The sequence below is a fragment of the Nerophis ophidion genome, linkage group LG16, assembly GCF_033978795.1.
Source record: "Nerophis ophidion isolate RoL-2023_Sa linkage group LG16, RoL_Noph_v1.0, whole genome shotgun sequence".
In the NCBI taxonomy this organism is placed as follows: domain Eukaryota; kingdom Metazoa; phylum Chordata; class Actinopteri; order Syngnathiformes; family Syngnathidae; genus Nerophis; species Nerophis ophidion.
Window position 1 is genome coordinate 51242492 of NC_084626.1, and position 13309 is coordinate 51255800.

The window sequence follows — 13309 nt, forward strand, 5'->3', positions numbered from 1 at the left end:
TCCCTTTGCTGTGTACATGCCTGAGTGTCCTTTGTTGGCATGAACACGCAAACTTTGCATGTTTCTTCTCCTTCAGACCACAGATCTCACATCAGTTCATTTGGGCGTCAAGTTCAGCTGTCGTTTCACTTTGCGGGAAATTAAAGAGCGGTGGTACGCGCTCCTCTACGACCCGGTTATCTCCAAGTAAGACTGCAGGCCAGCAGTATGTTCTTCTCCTGGCGGTGTTGACATGAGCCTCCACTCAGCTTTCTGTTGTCTCCGTGCTCCAGACTCGCGTGGCAGGCTATGAGGCAGCTTCACCCAGAAGCCGTGGCAGCGATACAGAGCAAAGCGCTCTTCAGTCAGGCTGAGGAAGCGCTGCTGGCCAAGATCGGTTCAGTCAGTACAAGTCCTTCTTTCAGGCGTCTCCTGCTTGTTTCCACACTAATCTAATCTTGATGTAGTTTGTCCATAAGCAGACCAGCCAGCCCAAACTCGACTTGTTCCAGGAGCTTCTGAGTAAACACCCAAGTGTCTTTCACCAGTCCCGCACGCCGAAAAGTCTGCTGGTCCACTGGCAGCTTCTGAAGCAGTACTACCTACTGAACGACCAGAGTGGTGAGTCAGGTCACATGTCCATACCAACCAGGGTTGTACCGCTATTAATAAATTAAAAACGATACTACACTGCCTTTTGAAAAATACCGGTACTTTTTTGTTCCATGCGTGTAGAGCAGGGGTGTCAAAGTCAAATACAGAGTGGGCGATAATTTTAAAACCTGAACAAAACCGCGGGCCAAGGTTGAACAAATTAACATTTTAATAGGGACCCAAACTAGTTTTGCATTGAATATTGAACAAGCAAGGCTTATGCAACTTTATAGGGATCTCAAACTCAATTTACCTGTGGGCCACTGGATGCAGAGTCTGGGTGAGGCTGGGCCGCAAGAAAAGATTTCTTAAAAATATATTTTTAAATGTCTTTATTTTTATTTTCAACACAAAATAACATCAAAATATAAATTAACAAAATGAGAATTAAGTGAATAAACCATTCATAGCATAATAACTAATAATTCGATTTCTCCTGTCAGCAACAATGTATACACATACTTACTGTGAATTTATGAGCTAGGGAATATAACAACCACACTACCCAGCATGCAACAGTAGTGACGAGCATGCGCAGTAGCCCCGGTGAAGGTTGTATGTCGGCAGCTAGAATGTGGTTATGAGCACGCTATTTAGTTTACAGTTCCGATAGCACAATTAGCCCTGAATGGGCTAACATCACGACTGACGTGTTACACGTCCGATTCGCCCAGCGACTCTCTGTCGGTAGTATCAGCGCTGGGGTCCACCGCACCACAGTTTTGTATTGTTGCCCGGTCTTTCGGCGGAATGCTTCGGAAGCTACAGGACCGCTCGTCTCCCCAGCCCGGAGGGGGAGAGAGCGAGAGAGAGACACACACACAGTGACAGAGAGAGAGCGAACAGGCGGGCGAGGAAGAGCGCGTGCGGGTCAAGTGGAAAAGCAGCCAAACGTTTCTCTGCTTGCATCATGCAAGTGACATCAATGTTCCGCCCTCGAGAGCCATATACCAAACCGTGACTGGTAGATTATTTCAGCTCCACACAAAATGCTGTCAAGCGCCATTCATATAAAACCTTCGGGCCATGCTAACATTACATTTTCGTATTAAGGTGGGGGCCGCAGAATAATGTCCCGCGGGCCGCTTGTCTGAGACCAAATCGAGTTTCAAATAATAATAATAATAAAAATAGAATATCAATGGCATCCATCCATCCATCTTCTTCCGCTTATCCGAGGTCGGGTCGCGGGGGCAGCAGCCTAAGCAGGGAAGCCCAGACTTTCCTATCCCCAGCCACTGTGTCCAGCTCTTCCCGGGGGATCCCGAGGCGTTCCCACTAGGGTGGCGTTTAGGTGGCATCCTGACCAGATGCCCGAACCACCTCATCTGGCTCCTCTCCATGTGGAAGAGCAGCGGCTTTACTTTGAGCTCCTCCCGGATGACAGAGCTTCTCACTCTATCTCTAAGGGAGAGCCCAGCTCATTTCGGCCGCTTGTACCCGTGATCTTATCCTTTCGGTCATGACCCAAAGCTCATGACCATAGGTGAGGATGGGAACGTAAATCGACCGGTAAATTGAGAGCTTTGCCTTCTGGCTCAGCTCCTTTTTCACCACAACGGATCTATACAGCGTCCGCATTACTGAAGACGCCGCACCGATCCGCCTGTCGATCTCACCATCCACTCTTCCCTCACTCGTGAACAAGACTTCTAGGTACTTGAACTCCTTCACTTGGGGCAGGGTCTCCTCCCCAACCCGGAGATGGCACTCCACCCTTTTTCGGGAGAGAATCATGGACTCTGATTTGGAGGTGCTGATTCTCATTCCAGTCGCTTCACACTCTGTTGCAAACCGATCCAGTGAGAGCTGAAGATCCTGGCCAGATGAAGCCATCAGGACCACATCATCTGCAAAAAGCAGAGACCTAATCCTGCAGCCAACAAACTGGATCCCCTCAACCCCCAGACTGCGCCTAGAAATTCTGTCCATAAAAGTTATTATTATTTTCCAACCGTAAAATAAAAAAATTAGACAAAACTACCATGAGGAAAGAATAAACAAAAGGAACTTGAAACATGTGTAAATGATAACAAAAGAACATAAAACAAAGAAGGTGAAATTATCCAAATGACATTTGTTTCCAAAATGTTTTCTTTGATGAAAATTGTCTAATGTCTTTTGGGATGTAGGATGTGACTTCTGGAAATGCGCGTCCTTTCTGATTTAAATGTGTAAAAAGACACAAAAAGTGTGTTAACGCCAACATTGATAAAATTCGCTGACACCTGCAGAAACCCTGATTTGGTTCCCGGGCCTTCAGTGGGGACTTAACCAGCGATCACTGCCGAGCACCAAATATGGGTACTTTTGATACTCCAACTGAATTTCAGCGGTACTACAGGATACTGATTCACGTAAAAATAAAAAGGAGCCCTACAGTCTTTTGTTACCTTCGTTGCACTTGGCGTCACGTCCAGACTTGGCGAGGAAACAAGCACTCAAGCAGCACTTGTAGCCAAGTCAGTCGGACTGCATCTTGGTAATCATGTCATTTTCCATGTCAGCATTGCAAGTATGCTTAATTAAAAACAAAAAAAACTCCGCTTTTCGCTCGGTGCTAAGATGCATGTTGCGATCAATGCGCAATCAAAACAGTATTTACTTTATAAAGACTTTTGAGGGCACAACATATGACTAAATTGAGCTTGGTGGCTAAGACTAAGCAACACACTACTGCCATCTAACGTCGTGGAACTGCTACTGCATGCAGTCCACCATATAATACTTGTGTATGAGACTTCTGAGTGTAAAATAAATCAAGATATATCAACTGGACAGCACAGGTACTAGAATCAGCTCACTGTTCAGTGTTAAATACAAAAATTAGATTTTATATTTAAGCGGATGAACATTTATTAATGCATGAACACACACAAAGTATAGAATATTGGTACCATTGAGTGCCGATAACAAGTCCCAAGTCAAATGTTAAAAGTACCCATCTCTAGCCAAATACATGACCTTTTTTTTACTGTACTTGAATGTATAATAGACTGTATTTATATTATTCACATGTGAATAATGCTTTACAATAGACTGTAGTTATATTATTCACACGTGAATAATGCTGTATAATAGACTGTATTATTCACATGTGAATAATACAGTCTATTGTAAAGCATTATTCACATGTGAATAATGCTTTACAATAGACTGTAGTTATATTATTCACACGTGAATAATGCTGTATAATAGACTGTATTATTCACATGTGAATAATGCTGTGTAAAAGACTGTATTTTTGTTATTGACATGTGATAAATGCTCTTTAATACACTGTATTTATATTATTCTCATGTGAATAATGCCATATAATAAACTATTTATATTATTCCCATGTAAAAAAAACAACACATTTTTTATTGTGAGCGAACTGTGGTGCTGAATTTCCCCCAGAGATCAATAAAGTACTTTCTATTCTATTCTATTCTAAAATACATCATTATTTATAGACAAAATCTATCGTCCTTTCATGATCGCCATCAAAGTAGTAAGGAATACTGACGCTGTAGTGAGCCAACCCGTGAGGCGAGTCTGAAATAAGGTCTGTAGGTCGTGAGTTCAAACCCAGGCTGACTCATACCAAAGACAATAAAACGGGGGCCACCGCTGCTGCTCACTGCTCCCCTCACCTTCCATGAGGTGAGGTTGATGGGACAAATGCAGAGAATATTCTCATCACACCGAGTGTGCTATGAAATGAAGATTATAGACTGTTGGGAGTTGATTAAATAAATGATTAATGAGTTGTACTTGTATAGCGCTTTTCTACCTTCAAGGTACTCAAAGCGCTTTGACACTACTTCCACATTTACCCATTCACACACTGATGGAGGGAGCTGCTATGCAAGGCGCTAACCAGCACCCATCAGGAGCAAGGGTGAAGTGTCTTGCTCAGGACACAACGGACGTGACGATTTGAATTTTAAAGAGTCAAAATTGAAGATAAACTATGTTTCAAAATTTAATTTTATTTTTTTTCGTGTTTTCTTCTCTTTTAAACCGTTCAATTAGGTGTTTTTTTCATCATTTATTCTCTACAAAAAAGCTTCCGTGAAGAGAAAAAAAATGTACGGCGGAATGACAGAGAGAAATACCCATTTTTTATATATATATAGATTTATTTATTAAAGGTAAATTGAGAAAATTGGCTATTTCTGGCAATTTATTTAATTGTGTATCAAACTGGTAGCCCTTCACATTAATCAGTACCCAAGAAGTAGCTCTTGGTTTCAAAAAGGTTGGGGACCCCTGATATAGATAATAAATGTCAGGGTTGGGTTGTAAGCATTAACATTCTGTTCACTCAGGTTGAGGCTAATAACTACACAAATAGAGAGTCACTGACTACTTTTACAACATGTAATAAAGTAAATAGTTAAGGTTTGATGTGGCGCAGTGATAGAGTGGCCGTGCGCAACCCAAGGGTCCCTGGTTCAATCCCCACCTACTACAAATACTCCAATTTAAGATATAAATGTGTATCACTGCTCCTGGTGGTGTTGAGGCCTACAAACCATCCACTTCACATATATCTTTTATTGGTGTCCCCTTTTGAATGTTCTTGTAATCGTGTTTGTCTTTTACAATGTTATTGTTTCTCTTATTGTTCTCCATCGGACTGACTACCTTCAACTCAACATTGTCAAATAATTTGATTTATCAGTCGACCCATTAATAATGTAATGATGATAAACATTTGCAATTCCTTTGAGGGGAACAAAAGAGCAAAGCTGACTTATAGAATAATAAAATATGAAATGTTTTTTTTTTTTTTTGTGAATTGCAGTCCAGCCACTCCCAAAGGGCGACCAAGTCTTGAACTTTTCGGACGCAGAGCAAATGGTTGATGACGTCAAGTTAAAGTAAGACATCTTTGAACGTTCTAATTATTTAAAGCAGGGGTGTCAAACTGGAGGAAAATCTATCCCCAAGTGGGCCAGACTGGTAAAATCACAGCATAATTACTTTGAAATAAAGATGATCTTTGTTTAAAAATAGACCAAGCATATTTTGAAAATGTAATAATGTTCATCAGTCAAAGAGGTGAAATTGAGTCCGGCAGACTTTTAAAATGCTCCCATTGGTGTTATTTTTTAATTCATCAGAAGATTGAATAAATTATATCAACATTAAATGACAGAATGTTACCAATGTAACTTACTCAACCGATGTGCTAACATCATGTGGTTTATTCTGTACACTTTGGACTCATTTCATTAAGGTTAGAAGGGGATACATACTAAGTCAGTATATTTATTTACGCCCAGAAAATGTGTCCCCCATGCGGTCATTTAAGTAAAATGTAAAGATTCTCAAAATTTTTTTTTTTTTTTTTGGTGGGTGGGGGGGGTAGAAAGATTTCACTATCACTATTCGATCACTAATAAGCAGCTTAAAGACATGGTGTCCAAACAGGGAAGTGTTGCCTCTATCTTAACACCTTTAAAGGCTTAGTGGCCACATGTGTGGACAGCACCTTTTCAATCAATCAATCAATGTTTACTTATATAGCCCTAAATCACTAGTGTCTCAAAGGGCTGCACAAACCACTACGACATCCTCGGCTCTTATTTCCAAAATTGTGTCCTCTACTGAATTGGGGTCTAACGGCCACTTATGTGAACACTTATACTGCCATCTGGTGGTGTCAGAAGAGTATAGCATACAATGGAAAGGTGTAAAAATAAGAATTAGCATGTCACGAAACATGAAGTACACATTTGTGTACTTATGGCCTAAGTAGATCATATCAAAAGATGATTCTTAGTTTTTATTCTAATTAGGGTCCAATAAGCCCAAATAGCAAAGAGAAATAAAAAAAAAGCATGTAAACAAACAGCTTGGGCTTTAAGAGGTTAACAGGGCACATAGCTCCGTCTCCTCTGAAGTCATGCCTGCTCTTGGCAGGCGATACAAAGAATTGCTATGGCGACATCATTTAGAACAGTAGTTTATGTCACTCAAAATGTTCTGCTCATTTTTATACTTAACAAACTCACCTCCTGGGCTGTATAAAACCTGTTCCATATGTTTGACACCTGATTTAGTGGTCAATTTGAAGGAGATTGACACTAAATGATAATATACACATTATTGGGATTATTTCTAATCTTTTTCACGCCCGCAGGGAGAGCAGAGACGAGGTACTGGAACACGGTAAGAAAGCATTTAGTGTCTTATCAACAACTGTCTTGGTGTCAAAAACCTAAATTGCTGCATTTGCTTTCCAGAACTAATGATATCTGACCGTCACCAGAAAAGGGAGATCCGACAGTTGGAGCAGGAGTTGCCCCGCTGGCAGGTTCTTGTGGACAGTATTACAGGTATCAATACCCTTTACTGTTTAAAAAGGTGTACAGTGGAACTAGAGATGTCCGACAATATCGGACTGCTGATATTATCGGCCGATAAATGCTTTAAAAAGTGACATCGGAAATTATCCGTATCGGTTTCAAAAAGTAACAGTGGAACTAGAGATGGCCGATAACATCGGACTTAGATAAATGCTTTAAAAAGTGATATCGGAAATTATCCGTATCGGTTTCAAAAAGTAACAGTGGAACTAGAGATGTCCGACAATATCGGACTGCTGATATTATCGGTCGATAAATGCTTTAAAAAGTGATATCGGAAATTATTGGTATCGTTTTCAAAAAGTAACAGTGGAACTAGAGATGTCCGAAAATATCGGACTTAGATAAATGCTTTAAAAAGTGATATCGGAACTTATCGGTATCGGTTTCAAAAAGTAACAGTGGAACCAGAAATGTCCAATAATATCGGACTGCCGATATTATCAGCCGATAAATGCTTTAAAAAGTGATATCGGAAATTATCGGTATCGGTTTCAAACAGTAAAACCTATGACTTTTTAAAATGCTGCTGTACGGAGTGTAACACGGACGTAGGGAGAAGTACAGAGCGCCAATAAACCTTAAAGGCACTGCCTTTGCATGCCGTCCTAATTACATAATATCTAAGGCTTTTCACATACACAAGTGAATGCAAGCCATACTTTGTCAACAGCCATTCAGGTCACACTGAGGGTGGCGGTATAAACAACTTTAACACGTTTAGAAATATGCGCCACACTGTGAACCCACACCAAACAAGAATGACAAACACTTCTCGGGAGAACATCCGCACTGTAACACAACATAAACACAACAGAACAAATACCCAGAACCCTTGCAGCACTAACTCTTTCGGGATGCTACAATATACACCCCCCGCTACTCTCTAACCCCTCCCACACCCCAACCCCGCCCACCTCAACCTCTTCATGCCCTCTCAGGGAGAGCATGTCCCAAATTCCAAGCTGCTGTTTTGAGGCATGTTTAAAAAAAAAAATGCACTTTGTGACTTCAGTAATAAATATGGCTGTGCCATGTTGGCATTTTTTTCCATAACTTGGGTTGATTTAATTTGGAAAACCTTGTTACATTGTTTAATGCATCCAGCAGGGCATCACAACAAAATTAGCAATGATAATGTGTTAATTCCACAACTGTATATATTGGTATCGGTTGATATCGGATTCGGTAATTAAGAGTTGGACAATATCGGATATCGGCAAAAAGCCATTATCGGACATCTCTAAGTGGAACCTCTAAAGTTCCAGGAGGATAGTCAGAGGAATTGTCATGTCTTATTTAATCAATGTTATTGTTAACGTTGTTGGACAGTTATGAAAGTAAGTTCTGTAATACGAATGTTTTTACAGCAATAACTCTCCTAAATCCCAGCCTCATACATAAAAAATCGAGCACTAACACTTGATCTGGCATGAGTGGGATGGCAATTGATACACTTTATATCAGGCCTGGGCAATTATTTTGTCTAGGGGGCCACATTTAGAGAAAAAAATGTGTCTGGGGGCCGGTATATCTATTTTTATAAACACTAATACAAACCTTCACAATAATGTCTGATTGAATGCTAAAAACGTTATGACAGACCGCCTTAAAAAACGTACTGGATTTTTACATGTTTCTATGAGGGATAAAACACTGAATATTGACCAAATATTAACGTCACACCCCCTTTCGGTCGACATATTTTACAATCAAGTGAAATGCAACAAAAATGCAACAAACAGTGAAATATGACCGCGACGTGTACAAAACAAACCCACCTACAATCTGATATATCTGATACATCACTAAGCTTTAGAACTTTGTTGTGAAAATCTCCTTCCGCGTCTGTGGAAACGCTTCCCGCCCACACTGCTTGGTGCCTCGTCTGAGCTGCTGTGACTTACATTACCATAGTAACTAATTAGATGACCATAGTAACTAATTAGATGACCATAGTAGCTAATTAGATGACCATAGTAGCTAATTAGATGACCATAGTAGCTAATTAGATGACCATAGTAACTAATTAGATGACCATAGAAACTAATTAAATGAACATAGTAACTGGTATACCATCCAAAAGCCCAGATTCCAACAATTGAAATACTTTGTATAGTTCAAGTCTTACGGTCATTAGAAAACATGACTGTACATCATAATGGCAGCTACACTTTCCATCTTAAAGGGGAACATTATCACAATTTCAAAAGGGGTAAAAACAATAAAAATCAGTTCCCAGTAACTTATTGTATTTTTAAAAAATGTTTTCAAAATTTTACCGGTCCCGGAATATCCCTAAATAAAGCTTTAAAGTGCCTTATTTTCGCTATCTTCGAAACCACTATCCATTTCCCTGTGACGTCATACAGGGCTGCCAATACAAACAACATGGCGGTTACCACAGCAAGATATCGCGACATTAGCTCGGATTCAGACTCGGATTTCAGCGGCTTAAGCGATTCAACAGATTACGCATGTATTGAAACAGATGGTCGGAGTATGGAGGCAGATAGCGAAAACGAAATTGAAGAAGAAATTGAAGCTATTGAGCGAATAGCTATTGACGCTATTCGGCCATAGCGTGGGTGTACCTAATGAAGTGGCCCATAGCATGGCTGCCTTATTAGCATCGCCGGTCAAATGTGCGGACCAAACGATCAGGACTTTCGCATCTTTTGACACTGGAGCAACTTAAATCCGTCGATTGGTAAGTGTTTGTTTCGCATTAAATGTGGGTGGAAGGAAACGTAATATAGTTACAAATGCATCTACAGGTTATCCATACATCTCTGTGCCATGTCTGCTTTAGCACCGCCGGTAAATAGCATGTTAGCATCGATTAGTGTAGCACGTTAGCATCGATTAGCTGGCAGTCAACATCAACAAAACTCACCTTGGTGATTTCGTTGACTATCGTTGCAAATGCATCTGCAGGTTATCCATACATCTCTGTGCCATGTCTGTCTTAGCATCGCCGGTCAAATGTGAAGACACTCTGGCACATTCAATGGGGGTCTGGCGGCAGATTTCTTGCCAGTGGTGCAACTTGAATCCCTCCCTGTTAGTGTTGTTACACCCTCTGACAACACACCCACGAGGCATGATGTCTCCAAGGTTCCAAAAAATAGTTGAAAAAACGGAAAATAACAGAGCTGAGACCCGGTGTTTGTAATGTGAAAATGAATATGGCGGGTGTGTTACCTCGGTGACGTCACGTTCTGACGTCATCGCTACAAGACCGATAAACAGAAAGGCGTTTAATTCGCCAAAATTCACCCATTTAGAGTTCGGACATCGGTTAAAAAATTACATTGTCTTTTTTCCGCAACATCAAGGTATATATTGACGCTTGCATAGGTTTGGTGATAATGTTCCCCTTTAAAGATCCAAAAAGACAAATGATTTGGGAATGTCCGGCGGGCCAGATTGAAAAGCTTAACGGGCCGCATGTGGACCCCGGGCCTTAATTTGCCCAGGTCTGCTTTAGATTATGCTTGATGATTCGGTTCTTTGTTGATTTCCTTAAGTCAGTGGTTCTCAAATGGGGGTACGAGTACACCTGGGGGTACTTTAAGGTATCCCAAGGGGTACGTGAGATTTTTCAAAAATATTCTAAAAATAGCAACATTTCAAAAATCCTTTTATAAATATATTTATTGAATAATACTTCAACAAAATAGGAATGTAAATTCATAAACTGTGTAAAGAAATGCAACAATGCAATATTCAGTGTTGACAGCTAGATTTTTTGTGGACATGTTCCATAAATATTGATGTTAAAGATTTATTTTTTGGGAAGAAATGTTTAGAATGAAGTTGAGGAATCCAGATGGATCTCTATTACAATCCCCAAAGAGGACACTTTAAGTTGATGATTACTTCTATGTGTAGAAATCTTTATTTATAATTGAATCACTTGTTTATTTTTCAACAAGTTTTTAGTTATTTTTAGATCCTTTTTTCCAAATAGTTCAAGAAAGACCACTACAAATGAGCAATATTTTGCACTGTTACACAATTTAATAAATCAGAAACTGATGACATATTGCTGTATTTTACTTCTTTATCTCTTTTTTTCAACCAAAAATGCTTTGCTCTGATTATGGGATACTTGAATTGAAAAAATGTTCACAGGGCGCAAAGTATTTTTCGGACTATAAGTCGCAGTTTTTTTCACAGTTTGGCTGGGGTTGCGACTTATACTCAGGAGCGACTTATGTATAAAATTATTAACACATTACCATAAAATATCAAATAACTTTATTTAGCTCATTCACGTAAGAGACTAGACGTATAAGGTTTCATGGGATTTGTCGATTAGGAGTGAGAGATAGTTTGGTAAAGTTATAGCATGTTCTAGATATTTATAGTTACTTGAATGACTCTTACCATAATATGTTAGGTTAACATACCAGTTGGTTATGTATGCCTCTTATAACCTACACTTATTCAGCCTGGTGCTCACTATTCTTTATTCATTTTAAATTGCCTTTCAAATGTCTATTCTTGGTGTTGGGTTTTATCAAATGAATTTCCCCAAAAAATGCGACTTATACTCCAGTGCGACTTATTTATGTTTTTTTTTCTTCTTTATTATGCATTTTCGGCGGGTGCGATTTATACTCCGGAGCGACTTGTACTCGGAAAAATACAGTACTCCATAAGTAATCGCAATTAAAAAAACAAAACAATTGGTGAAGTAAGTTATATTCCATACGATGAGATCAGTAAGATTATTTTGAGAATGTAAGAATGGGTGGATGAATAAATCCCGAATGTTTATCATGGTTCTTCTTCTTTGTACTTTGTAAACACTTTAAGTTTGAAGAGTTTCCTGAAGTGGGTCATATTAGTACATTGTTTGATTGCTTTGCTTAATCCATTCCATCATTTAATTCCACTTACTGATATACTGAAGGTCTTAAGTGTTGTACGTGCGTACAAATGTTTTAAATTACATTTTTCTCCAAGATTATATTTCTCTTTTTTTGAGAAGAATTGTTGTACATTCTTGGGTAGCAGGTTATAGTTTGCTTTGTGTATAATTTTGTTTGCAAATTCACTATGTCGTGGAATTTCAGTATGATTGATTCAATAAATAAAGGGTTTGTGTGTTCTCTATATCCAACATTATTTTTGTAACACCGTTAGTGAATGAAGTGTACTGTTGTAATTATTTCCCTATATTTCTACACAGCAACTCAGATATGTAACACCAGTGAGCAGTAGAGAATATGAAGTGATTTTTGGTCTAGAACAGGGGTGCCCATTACGTGGATCGCGAGCTACCAGTCGACCGCGGGGGGTGTGTCAGTCGATCTCCAGCCAGGCTTTTAAAAAAAATAGACCTAAAAATGAGTGATCATCAATCTTCACCAAGACGTCACTTAAATGACATTCACGGTACCGGAGGGTCTTGTGAGATGACGCTGGCTGCTGCAAGATCATTATTATGAAAATATGACCGAGAGGAAGGCCAGAAACACTTTTTATTTCAACAGACTCTCGCGCCGTACCTTCCGTCAAAACTCTAAAGGCCGACTGCACATTTCCTATCTTCACAATAAAAGCCCTGCTTCATGCTGCCTGCGCTAACTAAATACAGAGTCTCGGAAAACTGGCGTGCACAAGCGATCCCTCTGAAAGCTGGCGTGCACATCACTTGTGCACGCCAGCTTTCCGAGACTCTTATTTTGTTGGTGCAGGCAGCATGAAGCAGGGCTTTTATTGTGAAGATAGGAAATGTGCAGTCGGCCTTTAGAGTTTTGACGGAAGGGACGGCGCGAAAGTCTGTTGAAATAAAAAGTGTTTCTGGCCTTCCTCTCTGTCATTTTTTCATAATAATGAACTGGCAGCAGCCAGCGTCATCTCACAAGACCCTCGGGTGCCGTGAATGTCAATCAAGCAAGCTACGGAATTTGCCGCCAATGTTTTTCTTGTAAAGTGTATGGAAGCTGGATGAATTAGATGCCAAAAACCAACCACTTTCATGTGGTATTGTACAGAAAGGACAACTTTTTTTCTCCTCCATTTGAAAATGTGGGCGTTATCATCATTACTGTCTGATTCCAATCAATGCAAGTCATCAGAATCAGGTAATACACCAACTTATATTCTTGTCTTTGTGAAAGAAAGACATCTATATGTGTTACACATGCTTGTATTATCATTAAACACATTTAACTTGTTTACAAAAATGTCTCTTTCATAAATAAATAAATATAAATGATATATATAAATGAGGTAGATCCTCTCGAGTTGGTCAATTGAAAAGTAGCTCGCCTGCAGAAAAAGTGTGGGCACCCCTGGTCTAG

The 13309-nt window shown here is 39.7% G+C and overlaps 1 protein-coding gene across 3 annotated transcripts in view; it reads left to right on the top strand.

Moving 5' to 3' along the window:
- The window catches only part of mcrs1 (microspherule protein 1), a 33742-nt gene that overhangs the window by 15018 nt on the left and 5415 nt on the right, over nt 1–13309 (top strand). For 2 of the 3 annotated variants that reach the window (XM_061875458.1, XM_061875457.1), the window contains exons 5-10: nt 77–186; nt 273–381; nt 447–600; nt 5426–5501; nt 6767–6795; nt 6870–6962. In XM_061875458.1, the coding sequence (XP_061731442.1) occupies nt 77–186; nt 273–381; nt 447–600; nt 5426–5501; nt 6767–6795; nt 6870–6962 (571 nt within the window). The remainder of the gene's footprint in view (nt 1–76; nt 187–272; nt 382–446; nt 601–5425; nt 5502–6766; nt 6796–6869; nt 6963–13309) is intronic. The other variant, XM_061875460.1, reaches the window with a different exon arrangement.